The following is a 26018-nucleotide window of genomic DNA, read 5'->3' on the forward strand; positions in this document are numbered from 1 at the left end:
CGTATCCTATACTCTGTAGGACCCTGGTCTCCCTCAGGTCCTCTTTCCAGCTCTCCACTGGTCAGTTGTACCCAATGTCCTCAGTGTTGGGTTCAAGTGTCGTCAAGCTAGGATGGTGAAGGTCAACTCTGGCTGAGGCTACTCTGACTTCTCCCTATACTGTCGCTGCCCGTCGTTGAGAATTAGCAAACCACCAATGGTAAAGAAAGACCAGACACACACAAAACTATTCTTTTCTTTTATTATCCCTCACTCTCAAAGCTTTTGGCTAAGTCTCCTGGCAACCAAGTTGTGAGAGAGAATTGTGTTTATGAGGGCTGGCCGTTTGTGAGTGTTTGTCTGTGGGAGAGGAGCTTATCTTGGAAACGGGTACAATTACCTTCCACACAAACCCAGTACGGTAGCTACACACAACAGGAACATACTAACATTCCCTTGTCAGTCATAAAGAGGATACTATGCTGTTGTAGCACTCACATTGTTTTAACAATCACCACCACTTAACACAAATATACAAAGATACAAACACACATTGGTAAAGGGACCAGAAATTTTAGTTTTTAGACTACCCCCCAGAAGACTCCTGCCTCCCCTTCCACTCTCAAACACACAAAAATGTTGCACCATGCACAAGATTGGAAAACTAATTGACAAAAAACTGTCTCTGAGGATTAAGTTACTACACACAATGGCACCATACACACACACTGCCTCTCACATTGACACACGCAAATAAAATACACTTTATAACTTGTGCTGTAATGATCTCACACTCACACTCGAGTGACCGTGACTGAGTCCTCCTTATCACTTAATGGCCTGGAATAATTTGAATTAGCTGATTACAGCGGTCGTCAACGGCGACAGGATCTGAAATGAGGTCTCAGCGATTTCAATAATAAAGCTTTAAGAATTAACGGTTTTAAAATTGGATTACAGGAGCTGGTGGAAACGGGTGGAGACTCAGAATAGCTTGGAAATCCACCATGGAGAATCTACTACTGTACATGGAGAAGAGCACACAGCCACAGGAAATGGTTTCGGGGGGGATGCTGCTAAAAAATCGAAAGGCAAGCAACAGTCTTAACAGTTCACTGATTTACAGGCTGAATACCAAGAACACAAAATTATTTCCACACAAAAACAAACTATTTATTGGAACATTTTGTTTGCAACCGTAAAATATTTTTTTTATGAAATACATGACTCGTGGTTTATCAAGTCTCGTTGCTCGGGAACACATGGTTGTTTTAAGGGGTGCCTCTACGCTGCCGGTTTAAGGCCCAGTCTTTTGGCGAGAGAGAGAGATAGAGGGAAAGAGAGAGAGGTGGCGAAAGAGGGATAGAGAAAAAGAGAGATAAGGGGATAGAAAGTGAGAGCAGGGCTAGTGGACTTCTAGGCAGACCTGTATGGTAAGTGAAATAGTCGAACTAATTAGGATTGAGGGTTTTCCACCATATTGCTACAGATAATCCAAATGTGTCAAAATGGTGAGGTTTTCTTGGTTACAGATAAGAGTGCATGAAAGAAAGGTAGAAGGGAGTGAGAAGGATTAAAATAACCCCCCCCCCCCCTTAAAAAAAAAGAAGAAATCTCAAGATTCTCTGTGGCGGTTTCAAGAAAACATAAAATATTTAATTACAAAAAAAGAAATCTAGACAAACCTCTGACAAAAACTATGCAACCAAATGCCTCAAACAGCCAAAACCCACCGCCACCCCTCAATAATGCAATACATACAGTATAAATTATACAGTTCAAAAAAGGAAGTCTTTATATTGTACATAAATGGTTTTCTATTCTCTGTCAAAAGCTGTGGTGTGTATGTGTGTGTGTGTTTCTGTAACTAGCGTGCTCCTATGCCACAGTCTTGAAGGTCTGCAGTATTAAGTTGGTTTGGTGGATGAGCCGGTTGGCGCTGACAAACACGTTTATCGCCCTGGAGACAATCATGACAGAAAGGGACACGTGTAAATAGACGGGGTCAATCCTTCAAGAAACCATGCCAACTTTGTACCAACTATCTAGCACACTTTGATGAAGCACGAAGGGAGGAAATCTGACTTCATAAGACACTCCTACACTTCCACACAGAACCCTGAATAACAATTATTGGAGCAAAATGGAGGCTGTTTCTGATGTGGCGGTTCTCTAATCCGCTGACAGCCGTGCACACAGACATGACAGATTAATAACACGTTATGTTTGACAGTTGTCACGCGTCTTGGTATGGTAACATTATCTTATGTGGCTCTCTCTTACTTTCCATCTTTGAAGTATGTTTTGAGCGTGTCGCTGAAGCTCTTCGAGTATTTCACAAACTCTTTCTTTTGGTGTTCCAGTGCCTGGCAAAAAAGACAGAAATATTTTCATGAAAGCTGCGAGAAAAAGAGAGAGAAGGGGGAGGGGGGATTTAGATATTTAACAGGGTAAAAGGAGAGAATCCATTAAAAACCCTGCTGATGGTAAAAATTGGTATTTTAATTTAGGGCTGTCAAAGTTAACGCGTTAATAACACGTTAACGCAATCTCATTTTAACGCGATAAAAAAAATGGTGCCGTTTACGCAGGTTTCTTTTTGACCCTGGTAATCTGGACCTGTCGTCACATGATTTTAACTGCCGACGGTAGCTGAATGATGGAGAGAGGGATTTTAGATGGGAAGTTCCATTTCAAAAAGTTCAGAGACGGCTCAGTTGACAAAACTAAGGCTGTGTGTACTGATTGTCAAGCTGAGTCTTTCCAGCCTAAACTATCACATGCAAGCAAAGCACAGCTAGCAGCAGCCTTAGCAGCGTTAGCTGTAGCAGCAGCAGCGTTCGCTCCGGTAATATATGGCAGACAACACTTGCAAAAGAAGCGAGCAGCTGACTGGGATCAACAAGATAGAAACTGTATTGTTCAACATTAAGGTCAATCTGTGGTTGCTTAAGTATATGAAGTATGTTTGAGTGAGATTAGAATATTATGGAGCAGGATTTCGTAACAGGCTATGAGACAACATGTCTTTCATGTATTTTATATTCCAGAATAAGTCTAATTTTGTGGATGTTTATTATTAGGGCTGTTTCCGACTAATATTTTCTTTGGTCGACCAAGACTCGACTAAAACTTCTGAAAATCGACTAATCGAACTTTGAAACGCAAAAAAAATAAAAAATAAATAACACTTACAAACATTTTCGCAATCTGACTCAATGGCTACTGGACATTGCAGATTCAGTCGCTAATAGCCTACTAATAACAAGACTCGTATCACCAGTCCTGTTGTAACCGAATGCCGATGGTATTTAGTATCTCTTACAATGTACTACAAATAAAAAATATTGTTTGTTTAACATGCAAATCATCAGAGCGCGCTTATCACAGCCTGAAAACTTGCAGCATGCGAACTTCCGTAAAAGCTGAGTGGGGAACGTTGCAACAGAGAAAGATTTAGTTGTCTTGGCCGGAGAAGATAATGTCATTCGATTTGGATGTGATTCTAATAATAGGCATATTCATTTTTCAACCCAGCGCGTTGGCATGAGCGAAGTAAGGCTAGACCAACTTACATTTTTCAGGTGGTAGGCTACATCATATTCAACGTCGAACTATGAAAAATAAACTGTTGATGGCAGAGTTTGCATTCAATGTTGTTCGAGTCACCCGGTACTTTGTAAATGTATTTTAATGAAATGCTGCCTTACCACAGATTTCATTGCCATTTTGACTAATAACACCGACAAAGTAGGTTGTGGCAGAGTTTGTAGTTCTGCAGCCAATTGTGCTTGTGCCGTTTGCAAAATACCAAACCAAAACAAAGCGTAGATTAACAAAAGGGAAAACAGTAACACGTTTTCTTTTAAATTATATATTTTTTGAGTTGGTTTACTTACTAAATAATATAATCTACAATTTCTGTTGAACATTTCGTTAATTCAGCAATGATGACACAAGCGTGAATCAGATCTCACACTGCCATATGGCAGCTCGACTAAAAGAATCTTAGTCGACCACGAGCATATCGACCAGAAAATCGACTAGTTGACTAAGTGGAGACAGCCCTATTTATTAAACAGCAGCATAGTTTGTGAGTGAATAACACTCCCTCACAATTTAAGTTGTGTTCTATCTGAACTTGTTACATAGACATTATCATCCAGTTAGGCCTATCTGAAGTTAAGTACACCCTTTTAATGTTATTTCCACCCAAAAATCTTTTATTGGGGTAAAATGTCAACAGATTAAATTTCATCGAATAATTTTGCGATTAATTGCAATTAATCGCAATAATCATATAAAAAATAATGTGATTCATTGTGATTAAATATTTTAATCGGTTGACAGCCCTCATTTTAATTGAACACACGATTGTGTGTGTTTTTGTGTATGTGCAGGCTCACCCTTCTGTTCTGATACTGGTATTTCCTGAAAACGATGTTCACAGTGTCCAGCAGCTCCTTTATGGCACTGGCAATATCTCTACAGGCCATCAGAACACAGTTAACATGTCGTCCGCTCCTTCTTTGCCCCCCTACTCCCTGGTCTATTTATACATTCATATATATTCTCTTCTCCCAGAAACTTAAAAAACAAACTTTCATATTTTCTCCCAAATTGATTTTATTTCCAAGTCCACCGCTGGCTAAGCTACTTAGGGAGTGACTCAACAAGCAAAATTTGAATTTGATCAAACTGCCCTAGTGTGCAAAAAAAAAAAACTTCGGAGATTACTTTTGTGTGTATGTGTGTGTCTTTCTCTTTATATGTGTGTTCATGTGTTTGTGTTTATTCATTATTGGTACTGTATATATATATGTGAGAGTGCATATGTGTTCTAAATCCATCCCCCCCCCCACACACACACACACACACTGACTCACTCACTCACTTGATAGTCTGCAGGAAGCGCACCCGGTCTGTGATCTGGTCAGGGATCTTGCTGAGGATGTGCTTCAGGGCCCTGGCCTTCTCATTCAACTCCTGGAATTCCAACTCCGGCCTGTCAATCATATACTCTGTAGCCACAGCCACACCCACACAGGAGAACAGCACATGGTCACCACAGAGACAGACAGAGGAATATGTGTGTGTGTGTGCATGTGTGATAGAGAGAGAGAGAGAGAGAGAGAGAGAGAGAGAGAGAGAGAAAGGGAGCTCTGGTCACTACCATCAAATATGTATCTGCGGGTTCATGCCTCAACCATTCCTTAACGCAATACACTGCAACATAGCACAAATACCTGATGGCAAACACGCCCCTGACTCTCATCCCCATAGACTGACAAGTCAGTGAGTCTATAAATTAAAACTGGATTACGGCATGATTGTCACAGTGCCACAAATCATGCCGAAGGTAGGCTAAATTTAGCATTCACAGAGAAACCAAGTTTTTGAGTGTGTGTGTGTTTGTTTGAGTGTCAGTATAACTACAGCCGGGGCTCTGTGTGTGTGCACATGAATTCATTACAACCATTAATCAGACTATGCAGGAGAGGAAATTAAATTATAAGGAGCAGGAGCGTCTCACTAAAGAGGTACCCCTAGGTGGAGAAACAGCTCCACCCAGTGGTGGTGAGGGATACTGTGGGACGCCAATGGAGAAGGGGCCAGCAGCACAAAGGGAAAATACAGTAAACAATGGTTGATGAAAGACTTAACATGATAGATCTGTCTTCCACCCACCCACCCATCTCCACACACACCTTCAACGTCATCTGCAGCCATGCGCAGGAGTGCCTCTGTAAAGTTGACCTCCACGTTCTTCTTGTTTAGTATCTTCATGATGATGTCCTGGGTCAGTCCTGGGTTCTCCTTTTCTGCCTGGCGAACACACACACGTAACTATAACAATTAAAGAACAGATCCACCTTCACTGTGACTGAATGGCCATGGCGTCTGTAGTCAGAGGTCCAAACTAACTACAGACAGGCTAAAATGTGTTGGTAACCCTGCACAAAAAACAAAGAATGCATTATTTCCTAGCCTGGCTGCCAGCCCAACTTAGCCTCGCCCACAAAAAAAAATTGGTCGGGAAGTTGGGTCTAGGGGCTCGTATTGGGGACAAACTATGTCCGGACCAGGAGCTGGTCGGACCAATGAAATTGTCAGGGCGGGCTTTATATGATGATGGACAGATGATAAACAGTAACGTTATCAACAACGTCACGAAAGAGCGCTTTGGTTGAATTTGTTTTCAACAAACAACTTATTATGTTGCTCTGATTGGTTGTAGGTCTATCCAATTGAGCGAAGAGGCATTTGTTTTACGAGTTAGGTTGAAACACGCCCCATAGTCACAGCCCAACGAACAGTTATCAGACTCATATTCTGACTAGAATTATGAGTATGACAACATCAGGCAAAAAATTTCCTATGATATAACTTGAAACTGACAAATGTAATTAGCATCCAGCATTGTTTATTCCATATTTAATAAAAATGTGCTTATCAGCATATTGTAAACAAGAAGGAAAATGAAAAAAGCATTCATGTGGGATGATGGGACCCTCAACCTAGTTAGTTTAGTTACACAACCTTTAGAGGCAATCACTGCAATCAAATGATTTCTGTAGCTCTCAATGGTAGCACTTGGTAACAGGTAATTTGGCACACTCTTCCTGAGCAAATTGCTCAAGCTGTCTCAAGTTTGATGGATGCTCCAGACTGCAAGGGTCAGCTCTTTCCAAAGATGTTCAATAGGATTCAGATCAGGATTCATAGAACTAGGCAAGGGCGTAACCATAGTTTAGACATTGGGGGGGTCCAAATGAATATCCTTCCCCATATTTTTTTAGGGGTGCAAACTCATCAGGGATAAAAAAGGTGACAAGGATCCAAACCCCCTCGGGGGTCCGGGGAATGCTCCTCTGGGAATATATTAAAAAAAAATACATTATATATATATGCATAGTCAGTGAACACTGAAATGAATTGAGGATTATAGGTCACATGACCAAAAAGCTATTGAAGTTTGAAGGTTTATTTTGAATTTTTAATAACTTGAGATGAAAATGAACAAAATAAAGGCTTTGCAGCCTGTATGTATACATCTTCAACAGTTTAACATTGTTTTGACGCTCCTAGTTCATGTTGTTGAGAAGCTATTGACTTTTGAAACGTGTAATTTGTTGATGGTCCCTAAACATACGCGTTGTTTAGGCATTGGCTTAGCGGCCGTGTCGTAGCGGTGCTAACACCGGTTAAAATAACAAAATACTGTGCGTCCGAATATCTGTTGAAATCCAACTTCAAACCAACTTTACCACGGCCATTCACCAGCCTAAAATACAATACAATCATCTCTGTCCATGACTGCACCTTTAGCTTGCTCTGGGTAGCCCCACACAGGTAGCCTATAGCAGAACTGCCCGCAATATAGTTAAGCTACGTCGTTATCCCCAAAATAGCATTCCGTGGCCAAGAATTACAATTTCGTGACCACAAATTTCGGAAGTCATGTCTGGGGCTCACAGACCCGAAGACTCGAAATGAAAAGCGTGCGTGTCATGTTGACATTGGTTGGCCAAACAACAAGCTTGAAAAAAATATTCATGACAGTTTGCGTTCGCAGACTAGGCTACTTGGAGGAAGATCTACACGAATCACACAAATGACCTGATTTGGATCAAAAACTGCGAATTTTGCCGAAAAGGCGACGAGTTTGCACCCGTTTTTGTTGTTGTTGTTACGTGCATTGCCTACAATTTATATAGGCCTATGAAAATGTGCACATTTAGAACATAGTTTCAAGGACTACATTGACCATTTGAATTCACATCTAAAGGAATAGCTAGTGACATTTCTCTGAGACAATGCATTGCAGTGCCTGCATTGTGACCACATGCCATTTTATCAGAAAAACAGCGACTCATGCTTTTATGAGGCTACTGGTTTTACTTGCTTACACATTTAGCTAGGTATCAAGTTACTTACTGTCTGAAAAAAACGCATATGCTTGGCTGATGGTCAAGTTTTTTCGCTTTTTAGGTAACCTCAAATCCTCCATTAGCCTACTCTACCTCCTCTCCAACAAGTTAACTAACGTTGCGCTCAACTGACTGACGAAAAAGTTTTAGGTAACCATGACAACGCAGAACGACGCAAGGTGGATCACAGAAGTGTACAATTAGGAGGGGGGATTCACACACTTATGTTTTTCTTAACAAACGGAAATAAATTGAAAATAAATAAGGCATAAGAAGGATCCATTGACTGGGTTCATAAAAAGAGAACATATATTTTACATATTTTCTGCTGTATATTGGGGGGGACAGATTCGTATTTTCTCAATATTGGGGGGGACACGACCCCCCCAAAGAATGCGTGGTTACGCCCTTGGAACTAGGACTGCAACAACGAATCGATTAAAATCAATTATTAAAAGCGTTGGCAACAAATGTCATTATCGATTCGTTGTGTCGTGCGATTATTACCCCACTCAATAAGTCGCAGAGATGTTTGAGTATTAAACAAAAGGTTTAGTTGAGCGCGGAGCGGAGGTAGAGGAAAGGCCATCGGAGAGACGTTGTTGAGTAACGTCAGAGAATGTCTAATAAAGAGAGAACTCCCACTCTCGGGAAACTTCCGGGTTCTGAACTGGTTGCAGTTCCACTCAAGATCCATGAGGGCGCTAACGGTCGAGGATATAATGTTTTGTCTAGTAATTTGAATTCTGAAATCGAAAGGGGAGGCAAAAAAAATACACACCGCGGGGTGTTGGATTTTTTTTAAGTCGCCTTTCTGTTCTAAAAAAGCCTTTGAAAATGGCATTGACGTCATACACAACGTACAACCAGAGCTACTGCTTGATTGCAAGCTCTGGTTACTTCCACTTTTCTCTCGAGGCATCGACAACACAGCTGACAGGTTAGGCTCTCCCTGTCAATACACATGGTAGAAAGAGTTTTGGCTTGCTAATGTTGTTGCTAATGTTGCTAATGCTCTGACATTATGATTCTGCTTCGGGAGCCATCAAGCGGGATCTCTGGTCGTACTCAGTCCTTCACTAACCAATCAGCATTCGTTAGCAGAATGCTAGCTGTAATGTTATGGGCCACAACGACTTCCCATGTAAGAAATCGAAAGGACATCGTCCTCCAAGTACTCGTTCATTCAACTTTTGACTTGTAATCTATGTTGAACATGCAAAAACTACAATCAAATCTGAGATTTATCAACAACAATCAGGCGAAAGAGACTAATTTAGCCGTTTAGCTCCATAGACTCCCATTCATTTTGCACTCGACCGCGATCACTCCCAGTGGAACTCTGGTGGAACTGCAACAAAATTCGGGGCTTAATAAGGAGTGAAACAGGCTCTGGTAACGTTGTTCTGAAACACATGGCGGCAGTGACGTGCGGTGATGTCAGTAAGAGGCTAGGCACTGAGTTATGAAAACCAGATTACCTTATTTATTGTTATGCTAATATGTCAAAACAGTAAACGCAGTTAACAGTATAAGCAGCCAACAGCCGCTGAATGTTAGCACAGCCACATAACCAATCTTTTCTTCATACCAGTCTGTTTGAAACGATCGAAAACATGTTGTACCTTACAGTGCGTTCAGACATCAGCGACGCGAATCGCTTGCCATCGCTCGCCTTCCCACAGTTCACCACGTTGGGGGGCGTTTCAAACAGATGAATTTAGAATGTAGTTCTCTAAAGTCACTGTTGTAGTTGTCATGGCCAAGTCTGCAGACTCGCAACATCGATCAAAATACAACTTGTACAAAATATAAAACGTTGACATGTGTAAAAACATTGTATTATATTGCTCAAAGTCTCTGCTAATCTGTCGATACGACCAGGGAGTTCCAGCCGGGCTACAACTGTAACTAGCTACAACAAAGTTACGTAATGTGACGAGAGACTGAATTTGAAAGTACAAAAAAAACACCAGGACACCGACAACGTCGGCAAACCTGCGCCAGGCCACATTCTTTTTATTAATGTCTTTGTACAAATACAAGGACGTATCGTACAGGACTGGATATGCAGCCCCAGGCGATTAGCTTCTCCTCCATCTTAAAAACTGAAAGCTAGAAATGTTTACCATGGTTGCTACGTTACGAGAAAGAAGAAAACACTGCGATTGGCCATCCCTAGCGAAAATCGCTCCTTATTTGCAGAAAGTTGAGAATCTCAAGTCGATCGCGTCGCCACCCATAATGCACCACGCAAGCGATTCGCCTGGCTCCATTGAAAATGAATAGAAAACATGTTGTTGTTGTGGGTAGCGACGTGACTCGATCGAGTTGAGATTCTTAACTTTATGCAAATGAGGAGCGATTTTCGCTAGCGATGGCCAATTGCAGTGTTTTCTTGTTTCTCACAACGTAGCAACCATGGTTAACATTTCTAGCTTTCAGTTTTTAAGATAGAGGAGAAACTAATCGCCTGTGGTTGCACTGTACGAGACGTCTCTGTATTTTTACAAAGACATTAAGAATGAGGCCTGGCGCAGGTTTTATGACATTGTCGATGCTCCTGGTGGGTTTTTGTACTTTCAAATTCAGTCTCTCGTCACATTTCGTAACTTTGTTCTGGTATCTAGTTACAGTAGTAGCCCGGCTGGAACTCCCTAGTCGTATCGACAGATTAGTAGAGACTTTGAGTATTATCATAAAATGTTTTTACACATGTCAACGTGTATGTCCCTCGAACAGTTTTGTATTTTGTATAGAAGTAGTATTTTGATCGATGATGCGAGTACGTAAACCCAAGTCTGCACACTTGGCCATGACAACTATAACAGTGACTTTAGAGAACTACAATTCTACATTAATCTGTTTGATACGCCCCCGAACGTGGTGAACTGTGGGAAGGCAAGCGATGGCAAGCGATTTGCGTCGCTGCAGTGTAAACGCACTGTTAAGGCCATTGCACGTAGTCAAACATTTTCGTATGCGTTTTTTCGCTTTCGACAGCCTCAACATTCGGTGGCTCCGGATTTCGCAAAAACCTTTCAAAATGCTGGCTATGGATGCGAAAACACAGAAAATCGAACCCGATCCAAACTTTTTTTTGACAGACGAAAGTTTTGGAGGCAGTGTGTAAGCGTGATTGACATAACATAAGGTCGTATTTATTTTTTAACGTGCGAACATTTCGGATATGAATTTCGGACTCAGTGGCTGTTTATCAATCCGAAGAACGCTAAGAACCTAAGTGCAATCTTTTGAAGAAAGTTCTTGCACGCGTCCTTGCGAGAATGGTCTTGCAAGTCAGCAAGGACTTCTGGGAAATCAGAAGCGTTCTCGCTGGCCAAGTCACCATCCGATGCATCCTCGATAAAAGGGGTGTATCAGGAACATTTCAGAGTATTTTTGGCGTTCTTGGTGACTTGTGTTCTTTGGAATGGAACCGTGCTTGGGCAACGAAAGATGACGTCCAACGAGTTCACAAGAACACAAGAACGGAAAAAAACGTGGATTGATAAACGGCCAGTGTATCTTTGTCAAGTGACGTCACAGTTGCGAAAACCGAAGGGCATTATGGGAGTAGCCACCATTTTTCAGGTTCGCATACAGCGGTGTTCAATGAGTTTGCTATTGATTCATTTAATATAAGTGTCAAAATGGGACGTTGTTGTTGCGTGATCGGCTGCAATAGAATATCTCACGACAGCAAAGGTCATACTTCACAACGTGGATAGATTTTTGTCCTTATCCACTTCGAAGAAAGTACAGGGGCAGCATGTAGCGGATCGCCTGGGTTGCAGCGGTCCAGCACAAAAACATCACCTTTGCTAACATATTGCGTTCTATGTATGTTTGCGCTCAACATTTTCATAAATGTAAGATATTTAAGTGATGTTGACAAATGTGAAATATCTAACATCCACGTGTAGTTTTGGACAAATTATGTGGCACAGAGATTAATCAAAACAATGCATGGTTGATTATGTTCTAGATCAAGTATTTTATTATCGGCGAAAATTCTTCTGTTTATACCGTTAAATGTCATGCAATCGTCTTATAGGCTACAGGGCTGTAACATATAGGCGATGTACTCTTACTTTAGTATAATTTCTGACTAATAGTAACCCAATTGGTCCCATGCAATGAAGCTAAAACCTTTCATGTTATTGCAGGTCAACCAGCATATGACCTGATGGAGACTGACCCAGACTACACCCTCCCTCCATCTGGGTCTCACAAAAATCACTTGCACCAACACTGACTGCACGCTCTGCAAGGCAGTGTTGACGAGCCTGACCAGCATTTACAAAAGTTTTCTTCTGATTTACTTTGACAGCTAAATGTACACAGACACATGGGTAAGGTTTAATACTTCAGGTGTATTAAAAGTCATATTTTGACAATTACAATAGTGCAAACTGCAAATCAGTGATCTATCTGAACAGAAATGTATGTTTAAGTAAATGTAAGTGCAATTTATATAAAATAGTTTTTTATATCCAAGTATGAGGATTGAGGTGGCAATGCGGGGTCCGCACACAATTTACTGCAGTCAACTCGTATGTATATATGTCTTGAATGGATGACTTTGATGAATTTCTCAAAATAACGGTCCCTAGCATTTTTGGTGAGTTTATCTCAGTACAGCCATTTCTCAGTTTTCTTGTGCTTCTCCAGTTTAGCGATTGCTTGTTATCTTCAGTAAATTATCATTAGCGCTCACCGACTGCACGTTAGCTGTACCTGGAAAATGGTGGCGCGATTACGTCACACACAAAAAAAAACACGTATCTGACAAAGACCGATGGCCTTTGGGCTGCAGTAGTCAATCCAAGTCTGGCGTAGACCTCCCTCTTGCTATTCCTTTTTTTAATAAAATTGAGCCTTGGAAAATTCCTCAACTCTGTGAAAGGCAGACACCGCTGCTGTCATTTTGACATTTGTTAGTTTCATATTCGACATTTGTCTCACAATCGGGAGACGCTACTTCGCAGCATCGCGTTAGGGACCGGGTGAAAACTACCCATACCATTTGGAAAATCGCGATCTGCACAGATTCAAGGCACCCTGTGCCAGGCGCAGCAAAGTAGCCCCATCTGCGAACATAGAGCTAATGTGACTTGCCAAAAAGCTCCAGTTTTGACTCATTTGTCACAGGACATTCTCTCAGAAGGATTGTGGTTTGTCAATATGCATTTTAGCAAATTCCAGTTTGGCGTTTTTTTTATCTTTGTCTTTCAGAAGTGGAGTCCTCCTGGGTCTTATTCCATGGAGGCCACTTTTGCGCCAAAAAGCAACGGATGGTGCGATTAGAAACTGACGTACCTGCACCTTTGATAAATCCAATTATATATTTTTAAGGGGTACCAACAAATGTGTCATTTGTTGAATACATTTATAGAATGAACAATAATTCATCTCTTTTTGCTTTATTCCAAAGGCATGCAAGGATACATGATGCAATAGCTTTTAATGTTGTCACTTTTCAGGAGGAATGAGGCATTATAGGTAGGCTCTCCTGCCAAAGTAAATTCTGTGTTTGTGCAAACTTTCATGGCAAATAAACATCAATTCAATTCAATTATATCAATGAGCTGCAAGGGTACCAGCACATTTGAGCACGTATGTAACAATATTGTTGTCCACACAGCAGGATGGGGATCTTACCTTTATGAACGCTGCCCTCAGAGTCTGAGCTGCCGAAAGGTTTACTCTCTCCAACTGTCAATGCATGCACACACACACAACAGTTAAAATGTACTTTAACTCATTTTAGCACATGGGCTCAACTGCATGAGTAAACTCACTTAAGCGCTGCATTAAAAATATTTAAACGCAAACACAAGCAACTTCCCAAACACAAACAGGGCTTAGAGACAAAGAGAGACTGTGTGATGTTGACATGAATGCGTCAACATGTAGTAATGCAACTGCAATCCTAGTCTACAAACTGACTGCGCAGGCTCCGGGACGGCCTCATTAGTGGGATGAGAATAGAGGCCAGGCCTCTATGGAGTAGCCTCTCATTTTAATCTTCACACTTATCTACACTCTTCATTAACTCTGACCGTACTGCAATACGAGCGTGTGTTGTGTATGTGTGTGTCTGTGTGTACAAGGTAGCAGAGTATCTAAATCTGCAAAGATTTAAAGTATAGTAGGCTTTTGGAGAGGTTTCTGACTTCTCTGTGCGTGTGTGTGTGTATAGTTGTGTGGGTGTACATGTGTGTCTCCCGTCTGAACCGGCAGATAGGAAACACCCGTCTGTCAGAGCAGTTTGACCCGCACATCAAAGTGACCACAGAGTAGCTAATTTGCATGTGGGAGCGGATGGTACTGCACACGTAATGTTCCCAGTCTCCCTCTCTTTCTCTTCATCCTTCTCTCTCATTCTTTTCATGTCACTTGTTCTCGCACTCGTCCTTTCCCTCCATCTTCAACCTTATTCATATCCCCCTCTCGCCCTCCCTTCCCAGTGTGCTTGTGTAGTTAGTTCCATGTAATTATGCTGCCAACCTTGTTTCCTCTTTAGCTGGGTGTAACCCTGGTGACAAAACACTGCTGTGAGCAGGCACACACACACGCACACATTCATTATCTCTCACACATGCAAGTTCCTCTTACACACATTCATTTTATACACACAAACACTCAGTTATATATACACTGTCTACTTCCATATATAGACATATATGCTTCATTATGACACACACACACCACTCCCATCCGCACAACAGCTGGCTGTCTCAGTTCACCAGGGCAGGTTACAAACTGCATAAATCACCATAGCAACACCAAACTGCCACAGTTAGGCATTAAGACAGCACACGCCCCCTCATATCAGGTCATTCTCTGTACCCATGAACCAGTCATGTAGGGTGCAACAAAGTCTCAGAGTAACTTGGTTTCAGAGACATGGTTTCACACGTCCCTTCCACTCCTCACCTCATTAAAAACAGGGAACATGACGGCGTAGAGCGTCATGGAAACAATCGAGGTCATCTCTGCTTCATTCTTCATCTCTTCCATGGTCATCCTTGTCAGACAACTGACGAGTGTGAATGTGTGTGTGTGTGTGAGAGCGTACATGTGTCTGGAGAGATCAACTAGGGCACACCTCAGCACTCCACACTGACAGAGAGAGGGGGTGTAGAAAGACCTGTGGTAGAGAAGAAGACGAATTAGGAGAGGGCAGAAGGAAGGTTGGATGGATAGAGGACAAAAACAGGCAAGGTGACAATATGTTGACACACTCGCAGTCACACTTAAACAATGACTAGGCCTAGGCTACGTCATTGTCCTCTTTGAAATGGCTGAAAGGGGGAAATACTTTGTAAAACAACAATATGCAATACCGTTTTTGTTCCTGGGTAGTAAGTGTTATTTGCTAATTGCTTATGCCTCAAAAGTATAGAAAATGCCTATTATTCCCCACCAGCTTTGCTTTTGTGACCAGTACAGTGATATTTTGAAATGTACGTATCTCCAATGAGAAAACAGGTGTCTTTTCGCTCACATAGTTGGAAAAACAACAACATATGAATCCAAATAAACATGTATTACCCCTAAAATAATGCAAAAATTACTACAAACTGAGTCGTTTTTTGACATTTTCTAACTGCAACAAAATTCGGTACAATGGGGCTTAATAGGGAATGGACAGGCTCTCCGTAGACGGACTCTGATTATAGTCTGTGGAGAGGAAGAAGATTACCACGACGATTGTGTATTTCCGGTCAAAATACGGAAGTTGTGTGAAAGGTCTATTAAGTGGGAGCGGATTAAACAGTTAATAGCATTTCCCGTTTGGGTTTTGGCGTTGTGATTTGAATCATCCACATCCAATGATCAAACTTTTATTGGTCAATTATGTTTTTTGAATAGACAATGTCATATAACAGTAACTGTAGTGAACTCTTAATTTTGTAATGTTTGGTGAGTTTTGGCACTTTTCAGTTAGAATTCACCACATTACAGAGCCAGACAAGACTTTGCGTGATGGCCCACACTGTCATGTCAAGTTAATTTTTATTCATCACACCGTGTGCATGAAAACCAGCGTACCCAAGCTTTTAGTGCGTACGCAACGTTTAAACATGAGGTCCCTGGTAACTAAGTACAAACTGCTGGTAAACTCAATGTGGGTGTAACAGCATTCAAATGACATCACCCAACAAATGCATTGAACTGCTTTCGGTGGATGCAGATATAGGTTGGATCCCTATTGAAAGCTTGTTAAGGGGCTAGGTCTACTTAACAGCAATTGGATATAAACAGTGTGTGTGTGTGTGTGCGCGCGAGAGAGACAGATGCCTATTATGGCTGATTTCTACTTCCTCAACCCTGAGTTCCAGAGTCAATGCTACCTGACAAAATGTTTTCTAAGAATGAACTGCAACACAGAAGCGATCTCCACCTAGCGAGGTGAAGTTAGTTTCATATTCTACATTCGTTTCACATTTGGAAAAAGCTACTTCCACACCCTTTACATTTTCAATAATATTTTTTAAATGATAGAAAATCGCTAATATCTGAAAATAGCATGACATCCTCACTAATCTCAATAACTTTTTCAAACTTGTCTCTAAAAATCTCAAATGTACACCAGATTATTCTAATATGTCTGGCCTACTTCCACACCCTTTACTTTTTCAATAAAGTAAAAAAAAAAGATAGAAAATGGCTAATCTCTGAAAATAGCATGAAATCCTTGCTAATCTTAAATATAGACCAGATTATTCTAATAATGGTTCACCTACTTCCACACCCTTTTCTTACCAGCATCCTTACCAGGTGCCCAAACCACCTCAACTGGCTCCTTTTGACGCAAATGAGCAGCGGCTCTACTCCAAGCTCTCTCACGGATGACTGAGCACCTCACCCCATCTCTAAGGGAGACACTAGCCACCCTCCTGAGGAAACCCATTTCAACTAGTCGACTGAGTGGGGACAGCCCTACTAGTTAGTATGTTCTCATGTAAGGTTGCTATTAATAAGAGTAGATTGTGTCTATGTCTCAGGGTTTATAGATGTTCGGGATCAGGAGAAAGTACTGGGTAAACGTCCTTTGTCATGACTACAAGGAGAGCGCCAACCATCTCTCTAGTCTGAGTGGTCATGTGCTGTGAATCTCTTTCTCTTAGACTGTTGTAACATCATTACTGCCTGACTGTCACTATTTATGTTTACATTCCTGTGCCCTATAAAAGATGGTCCTCCGGCCGTCAGAGCCGAGAGAGAAATGATTGAGACCTAAGCCTGGTGTTGTGGTGTCATTTATTGCCAGGGGTCTGGTTTTCTCTCCCAATTTGCAGATTGATAAATACTAGTGCTGTCAAACGATTAAAATATTTAATCGCGATTAATCGCATTAATGTCATAGTTAACTCGCGATTAATCAATCGCACATTTTTATCTATTCTAAATGTCCCTTGATTTCTTTTTGTCCCATTCTTTTTTCAAATTTTAAAGCTTTTATCAACATGGATAAGTGGTTCGGATTGCTTCGTGCAAATATGTTTTTTATTAAAAACAACATTGCAATCGCCTGGCTTTGACGAGGGGGCGGAGAATTCGCATGAATCGCATCAGCTGTGTGCTTGGCCATCAAGTGGTATTTCAGACTGGACGTGCTGCGATGATAGCTCAGTTAACAACGACAAAACACACAGATCACTTTGGTCTTGTCAATGGAACCATTTGGCAACTTTTTAAAAGTAAACTTTCCATTCAGAATCTTATTGGCATCCATTTCGGCGTCTCGCGCTCGCCATCCACTCAAAACGTAACGTTAGCCTACTACCAGAGAATGTCTAATATCCATAAACGGGCTCTGCTACTACTCTTTAGCCGGCTCGCAAGCCAAACAAGTGTGTGTAGCGTGCCTGTTGTTTTATTTCCGGTCTAGCTAGATCCGCAGTGGTGTTGTAGTCTTTCTAACGTCGGTAATTGTTGCAACATCATGTGAAAAAAACTACAAAGTTTGCTAGGCCAAAAAGAGCGTTAATCGCGCAATAAAAAAATTTACGCTGTTAATTTGGGTTTGCGTTAACGCCGTTAATAAGGCGTTAAACTGACAGCACTAATAAATACTTATTAAAATACAGAACTCAACTGAACTTAGCCACTCTGTTTAAGAAGACGGACAAAACACTTTCTTCACAAACCCCCACACGGAACAAACTCAACTTTGTGCCGAGGACCCGGACACAATTCTTGCTTTGGATGTACAGGGATTGGATTGCCCAAGAAGAGCAAGAATCCCCGGGCATTGCCACAGCGGAGTTGTTTGACCACCTCAGTGGCTGCATTTCTCCACCGCGGCTTCAGCAATGGAGGCTTTGAAAATTGCCCACTCTGGTTCAATGCCCCCAACCTCCGCAGGGATACCTGAGAAACTCCGCTGGAGGTGTGAGTTGAAGATCTCGCGAACAGGGGCTTCCACAGGGGTCCCCATCTTACCCGCACTACTCTCTTGGGTTTACCAGGTCTGTTCAGAGTCTTCCCCCACCCCCTGACCCAACTCACCACAACATGGTTATAGGTTGAAAACTCCAAAACATACAACCTCAGATCCGACGACATGATTACAAAATCAATCATCGACCTTCGAGCTAGGGTGCTCTGGTACTACATACACTTATGAGCATCCTTATGTTCGACCACAGTGTTTGTTATAAATAATCCATGACTAGCACAGAAATACAACAACAAACACCCATTCGGGTTCAGATCAGTGAGGTTTTCCTCCTAATCATGCCTCTCCGGGTGTCCCTGTCATTTTCCACGTACTTGTTGAAGTCTCCCAGCAGCACTACGGAGTCCCCTACTGGGGCCCAAAAAAGGCTAAATACTCTGATCTTCTGTTCGATCCAAATGCACAGACAACAGTCAGAATTTTACCCTCCACAACCCATAGGCGTAGGGAGGTGACCCTCTCGTCCACCGGGGTCGCGTCACGCCTCCTCCAACTCCAACAAATGCATCAGGTTACTGAGCATTCGTGTATACAGTTTCTCTTCCCTGGAACATACTTCATTTTCTAATCTAGGGTGCTGTCTTGGTTTTGGGGCTATATCAAAAACTCTTTAGTTTTCTTAACTACTGCACTAAATCACACTTGACTGGTGGGGACCTAAACCATACAGTTTTTATAACTGTTATTTGTCGCTTTGCATTCTTTAATTACACTTTCTTCTCTCTGTTGCCCATTTAACCTCCCCTGTGGTGTGGGGGGGTTGAGCTGTCAACATCGGCCTGGTTGCTGGTGTGACAATGTTGGACATTGTCCCCAAGTGGTCTCCTATGACGGACCGCACAGAGTTCCTTGTCCCTTCCTGTCTCTTCCTGTCCCATCTCCCTGGCTGTCCTCTGATGCATTTGGTGGAAAGCATATTGGTGCAAATACACATTGGTTATGCTGTCACAATCAAACCACAGACTATCTCCTGGTTGACCTGCAGTTGTGTGACCATTGGTCAGAATTTAGTTAAGCACAGCTTTAATGCTGTTTTCAGAGATTAGAAATTTCTAACATATTTTATTTTATTTTTTTGATGATTGAAAAAGTACAGGGTGTGGAAGTGGACCAGACATTATTAGAAATATAGCTGCAAGCAGCGATGCGGGTTCCTCCGCAAAATGGCAAAATATTATAAACATGTACACTGTAGAAGATCGAGACTTGGACAACAAGAGAGCAAAACTACTTCATGTTTGGTCAACAACAATAGGCTGAACGGGAATTTGAACTCATGAGCATAAGGTAACAAGTCAGTGTCTCTAGCCTCTCTGCTACACACCAACCGCTGAGATTTATGATTAACAAGAGCTCATTATTAACTTTCCATAGAATATTGAAACTGTTCTTGAGTTGATTTCTTTCCAGACTCTCAGTCAACTAATAATAGTCATGTGGGCAACTGGGCTGGGTCAGCGCTCACATTCAGTTCCTTGCATAAATAGTATAACTGTATAGCAGCCGATTCTCTGGTCCGATTAAACTACACAACATACTAAATCAGGGTGACCAACAAGATTATTATAACTAACCAACAATAACATTACAAACATCCAACTGAACGAACACTACAACTGAAATCCCTCGCACGGCTTTTGAAACCAAGCTATTTTCCACAAGTCTTTGAGTTTTTTGACATGCCGCACTGCATGCTGGGTACCCAAGGGTGCCGACTGCATGATATGAGTATTAGTGTTTGGTCAGCTTTGGGACAAAGGTTAAGAAACGGTTGACATTTCAAGGTGAAATTGCATGAAATTGCGCATGGTATTTCAGAAGGATGTCTGCCTGTTTAACTAAACAAGTAATCAAAATTATGACAGGCCAAAAGACTGTGCCCGGATGCAAACCTGTGACCTTGCGCTTTGCAGGACAGCGTTTCAACCCATTGAGCTACCCACAGGACTGTGAGATTTTGGTCAATTTCTATATAAGAAACAGTGTTTCCCACAGTCTCATGTCAGACCGGGGGGGGGGAGGGGGGGGGTCGAAAAAATTCACAAAATCAACAACAACAAACAAATAATTTCTGCATATGCAGGTAGTGACGCTGCATACAGGGTGCTAAATAACTATTTAACTGGTCGGCTCCATGACGCCGGGTAAGTAGCTAGCTCTTGAAACTTCTCACCAAAAGAACGAAGGGGAACCTTCGATAAAGACATGTCCGTCGGTACCTAGCGAAAAGTAGCCTCAACTTTCCTAGACCTTTAGCTACGGCACTAATGCTGAAGGCTCGCTGATGTAGCTGTCGGTCTCACTAGAACGGCGTATGCATCGTTGCTAACGTGTGCTGACGTAGTGACTGTGTGTGTATGTGAGAAAGACGCGTGCGTGAAAGAGACGGAGGGAGAGCAGGGAAAGGAAATGCAGCTGAACGAATACGCTGCGTGTTTTTACCTAAATAGCGATAAAAAAAAATGTTTTACGAAACGCAATGTGTGGCGGCCGGTGTTGATTCTGTGGCGCACCGCCACAAATTAATCTACGTGTGGGAAACACTGAGAAAAGAAAGACGTTTCTCCTGTAGCGTGGTTTGTTCGATTTGGCCCAAGTTTAAACAGCTGTAATTCAATAATCTTTTGACATATCAAGGTGAAATTGCACATGGTACTTCAGAACGATGTCATCCTGTTTAACTAAACATATTTTCAAATTTAAGACAGACTCAAACAGTGTGGCTGGATTCGAACCTGCGACCTCATATTTGCAGATCACCGTTCCAGCTCGTTGAGCTATTCTCAGTGATGAATATTTTTACGTTCAGTTACTGTACAAAAAAGTAAGCTGTTTCTCCTGTGGTAAGCGTTGTTAGATTCAGCCAAGGTTGAAACAGCTCTAATTCAATCATATTTTGCATACAAAGGTGAAATTGTTTATGGTACTTCAGAGAGATGTCTGATGATCAATATACTTCATTCGAGCTAATTCGGTTGTAAATCTGAAACTACCATACGTAGACTCCAAGTAGCTTGCTACTGTTGTAAACCTGGCTTGTTTTGCAGTGGTTTACACAGTCTCGCTTAACAGATGATCAGAGTGTTGTTATGGGCTCAAATAAACACCCATTGCTATGTTTTACAACCGGAGGATTGACCGGAACACTAGAAACCGTTCTGTCCAAAAAAATAAAAAATTTCCTTTGACTGGTTTTGAACCTACAACCCTTTGTTTATCAGCACAACATCTCAGCAAATTGAGCCATTGCCAGATCTGGAATCTGCAATGTTCAGTCATCAACTGGATAATAAAATAAGATGTTTCTCCAATGGCAAGCATTGTCAGATTTGGTCCAAGCTCAAACAGCTGTAATTCAGTCATATTTTTACATATCAAGGTGAAACTTTGGAAGGGTACTTCAGGATGGTGTCATCTTAAAGTCTATTGGGTTTGAAAAACCATAATTCAAAATTACATTCGATTTAGTGACACAAACTTATTGAGGCAATGTGGTCATTTACATAAATACACCCCTTTCAGACATTTTGTATTTTATTCAACTGTCTTAAGTAAAAAAAAAAAAATATGTCAATGATACATATCTGTACAAAATTTCAAGTCAATTAGACCTTTTTTGTAGGAGGAGATCTATTTTGAAGATTTTTCCAAATTATCACTGTACAGGAAAATTCATCATAGCGGACCTTATGGGTCCTTGAGGCTTTTTTGTTCCTCATGACAAATGAGGCATGCACACCAAGTTTCAGAAGAATTGGAGCAATGGGGTGGAAATACCATCACTTTGAAAATTGGACTTTTGGGCGTGGCATGTGGCGCCCCCTATGGTCCGATGTGGCCCATATTTGGTGTGGGGGTACCCACTGGGATGTAGTATCAATGTGCCAAATTAGAACATTTATGACACTGGACTTTTTGAGATATTGGGGCGCAAGGAGAAGAAAAATTATAATAAGAATACCAACAATAACAATAGGTTCCCTCCTACCGGAGAAACCTAATAAGAATACCAACAATAACAATAGGTTCCCTCCTACCGGAGGAACCTAGTAAGAATACCAACAATAACAATAGGTTCCCTCCTACCGGAGGAACCTAATTACAATAGGGTCCTCCTGACGGAGGAACCCTAATAATCTGGTGTATATTTGAGATTTTTAGAGACAAGTTTAAAAAAGTTATTGAGATTAGTGAGGATGTCATGCTATTTTCAGAGATTAGCTATTTTGTATCATTCTTTAAAAACCGTAATTGAAAAAGTAAAGGGTGTGGAAGTAGGTTAGACATTATTAGAATAATCTGGTGTATATTTGAGATTTTTTGACAAGTTTGAAAAAATTATTGAGATTAGTGAGGGTTTCATGCTATTTTCAGAGATTAGCGATTGTCTATCATAAAAATAAAAATAAATGAAAATGTAAAAGGTGTGGAAGTATACCAGACATTATTACAATAATGTTGTGTATATTTGAGATTTTTTGACACAACTTTGAAAAGGCTATTGATATTAGTGAAGATGTAATGCTTTTTTCAGAGATTAGCGATTTTCTATCATTCTTTTAAAAAGATAATTGAAAATGTAAAGGGTGTGGAAGTATACCAGACATTATTAGAATAATCTGGTGTATATTTGCGATTTTTTGACAAATTTGAAAAAATTGAGATTATTGAGGATTTCATGTTATTTTCAGAGGTTAACGATTTTGTATCATTTTTTTTTTTTTACTATATTGAAAATGTAAAGGGTGTGGAAGTAGACCAGACATTATTAGAATAATCTGGTTTAAATTAGAGATTTTTGGACAAAAGTCTGAAAAAATTATTGAGATTAGTGAACATTTTATGCTATTTTCAGAGATTAGCGATTGATTTGATTGTTGTTAAAAACTTTATTGAAAATGTAAAGGATGTGGAAGTATACCAGACATTATTAGAATAATCTGTTGTATATTTGAGATTTCTTGACGCAAATTTAAAAAAAATATTGAGATTAGTGAGTATTTCATGCTATTTTCAGAGATTAGCGATTTTCTATTTAAGATAAATGCTTACTTATTGAAAAAGTAAAGGGTGTGGAAGTAGGCCAGACATTGTTGGAATACTCCGCTGTTTGTTAGTAGTTTTATATTCATAAAAATATTATAAAAGTCAATTTTTCAAAATTGCATGGGTAGTTTTCACCCGGTCCCTAACGCGACGCTGCACAGTAGCGTCTTCCGAATGTGAGACGAATGATCCTGGCCCACTTCTCTTACAGCATGCTGTGACACACACTAATAATTTTGTATGTCACCTATTTATACTTTCAAATACATTTCTAAAAGCCAAATGTAGGGACAAAGATGGCACAGTCATCTAAGCAGCTTAAACTGAACAAATGTCATGCATGAGGAAATCAGATCCACAGACACAACTGGCTAATGGCTACATGACCCTATGTCTGACAGTCCGTGGAAAATCTGCCAACGTGCTATTTGACAAACGTTATCGGTCATTAATTGATTGAAGGCTATCTAGAGCATGTCCACTAACCCCTTATTATGTGTATTTAATCAGCACAATTCACACTTAAAGTAACTTGAGCAAAGACATTATACGGTGGTACAAGTTTCTATAAATCTCATACATCCATATAACTAGACAATTAGACAACTAGACAACAATTAAGAAGAGACCTAACGGACAACCAAAATCATTGGGCTCGTGAGGCTGTAAAAATCATTTTGCCGTCTAGAAACATTCTAGAAGGCCGGTTAGGTAACGCTAACAATACCTAGTTCCCTTCTGAGTAATTACGTCCACCAACTAGTGCTACCTTTACAGATAACCCCAAGGTAGCAGTCACATAGCTAGCTTCCCAAACGTTGGTTAGTTCTGCAGCTGGCTGGCTTTCTACCTGGCAGCTTGCTAACTTCCATAGGTAGGCTACGCAAGGACGCAATTCAGGCAACTAACGTTAGCTTAGCTATTTAGCTCTAGCTGTTATTTTTTTTATAACTAACCGTAGGCTACACTTTTATATCAAAGTGGCCAGCTAACTAAACATTAGCAAGCATGCTAGACACATACCTGCTTCAGCTGGGGTATGTGCTAATATATTCAAGTTAATGTATCCAGAAAATGGTGTGGACGGTATTTGCTTTCGGGTTAGCTTATGTTTTCGTTTTCTCATTCAAAGCCGGAAGTTTCTGAATGATAAAAGTGGCTAGCCAAGAGAGCGAGAGGCCAGAGCTTCGGGACAAATACAAATCAGCAACTACCTACCAGAAAGATTGTTGTAGTTTTTCTAATAGGAACTGCTGTTTGTTGTAGATCAGGCCATGTAACTGTAGAACTACAAATCCCAATTAGTTTAATTGGCTTTTGGGTTGCCGACGTTCTACAGACAAAACAAAAGCCGAGAAAGATATATAGGCTACACCAGTTGTTGTTTTTTTCTGGTTTGACCATTACAGTGTGGACTGATACTTGACTAGTCAAATAGCAATACAGCCATACTTCTCTTGGATACCTCCATGTAATGGACCAATCAGTAAACAGGAAGGGCGGGATAAACTGTGAAAATATTTAGCTCCGCGAGCGACCTGCTGCGGCGGTGAAGAGAACCAGCGAAGCTGCGCACGAGATCGCAAAGCATCCCATTCTCACCGATACCGTTTATTAGGTAAGGCATTTTTACTATTAAAAAAACATTAAAATGTCAATACTCGGAGCCATACACTAGTCTCTCAAGAATGTAGCCCTTTAGGTTGTTATCTAAAACATTTTTGTTATCATTTTGTCTGTCATTTGGGATGTGATTTATTTTTCACTTCATCATACATTGTAGGCTACTGTAATATTATGTGCTGGTTCTGACAATATATTAGATTACTCTTTTTCACAAAATATTGAATTATCCATACTGAATCAAAAAATATGATATAAAGATAACGAAACCATAAAATCCTGTCTCTGTAAGAAGACTTGCCAAACCTGGAGTATACAATATGTTGCAGCCCCCCTGTGTCCTTGACATATTGGGCTCATGCATTTTCATCCCTCACGTGAATAATTGTTACGAAGGTTGTATTGTCTTTTCACGCACTTCCACTTGTTATTGGCGCTATAACCGAACACGGGCGTGTGTGGGGTGTGTACTGCACGGAAAGATCGACCACCGTTATCAAAAATAACCTCCAGCGTTTTCTCCGAACGATAGCATAACAATCGAAATGATCGGGACAATCTGTAGTGTGTTACAGATCTAATGCAAGAGCTCCCTTCTCACTGTTATTGTGGAAAGTATTATTAGGCTGTGTAAAAGTAACAATACACATCACATATATGATATATATAAAATTAAATAATTAAAAAACCCTTTTAATCCTTCACCAAACAGTTCGACATCCGAAGACATATATTCGAAATGTAATTTAATCATCAACAGTAGAGTAGCCTACAGGTAAAAGAAATATCAAATCAGTACACTATATTGATCCTATCCCTGCTCTCTTCATTACTGTAGGTTCACTTAACTTCAGTGGCTCTGCATACTGAGTACCAGTGTGTGTTTGTGTGTGTTTTGTCTGATTCAAATTGAGTGCTGCATTAATTGCATTTCAATAATTAAATGGCTTTTAAATCAGCTGCAA

General features: G+C 40.8%; 2 protein-coding genes across 6 annotated transcripts in view; one reads left to right on the forward strand and one right to left on the reverse strand.

Annotated features, from left to right (window-relative positions):
• Positions 1 to 237: 237 nt before the first annotated feature.
• Positions 238 to 24729, reverse strand: pdcd10a (programmed cell death 10a). Of its 4 annotated transcripts, none has more exons than XM_047035432.1 (8): positions 24649 to 24729; positions 14853 to 15066; positions 13575 to 13628; positions 5688 to 5805; positions 4874 to 5000; positions 4386 to 4464; positions 2263 to 2345; positions 238 to 1939 (listed from the first exon to the last, which is right to left on the reverse strand). In XM_047035432.1, the coding sequence occupies exons 2-8, from the start codon at positions 14994 to 14996 to the stop codon at positions 1858 to 1860; spliced, it is 687 nt and encodes a 228-aa protein (XP_046891388.1). In that variant the 5' UTR covers positions 14997 to 15066; positions 24649 to 24729; the 3' UTR covers positions 238 to 1857. The 4 variants fall into 4 exon arrangements, with proteins under 4 accessions (XP_046891388.1, XP_046891386.1, XP_046891387.1 ...); XM_047035430.1 differs by having other exon boundaries at positions 4874 to 5018; XM_047035431.1 differs by lacking the exon at positions 24649 to 24729 and adding an exon at positions 24454 to 24642.
• Positions 24106 to 26018, forward strand: part of serpini1 (serpin peptidase inhibitor, clade I (neuroserpin), member 1) — a 44590-nt gene continuing 42677 nt past the window's right edge. Inside the window, exon 1 of one of the 2 annotated variants that reach the window (XM_047035428.1) lies at positions 24106 to 24304. The gene's annotated coding sequence lies outside the window, so the exon portion shown is untranslated. Of the gene's footprint in view, positions 24305 to 24966; positions 25049 to 26018 lie in introns of those variants that run through there. The other variant, XM_047035427.1, reaches the window with a different exon arrangement.

Source organism: Hypomesus transpacificus, chromosome 15, assembly GCF_021917145.1.
Source record: "Hypomesus transpacificus isolate Combined female chromosome 15, fHypTra1, whole genome shotgun sequence".
Classification (NCBI taxonomy): Eukaryota; Metazoa; Chordata; class Actinopteri; order Osmeriformes; family Osmeridae; genus Hypomesus; species Hypomesus transpacificus.

What these genes read in the sequence shown, in the direction of transcription:
- pdcd10a (XM_047035430.1), bottom strand. Translation starts at nt 14,996, where the DNA reads ATGTACGCTCTCACACACACACACACATTCACACTCGTCAGTTGTCTG. An exon ending in CGCTTCCTGCAGACTATCAA is followed by an intron (nt 4,465 to 4,873) that starts GTGAGTGAGTGA and finishes GATGGCCTGTAG; the next exon opens with AGATATTGCCAGTGCCATAA. An exon ending in ACATACTTCAAAGATGGAAA is followed by an intron (nt 1,940 to 2,262) that starts GTAAGAGAGAGC and finishes GATTGTCTCCAG; the next exon opens with GGCGATAAACGTGTTTGTCA.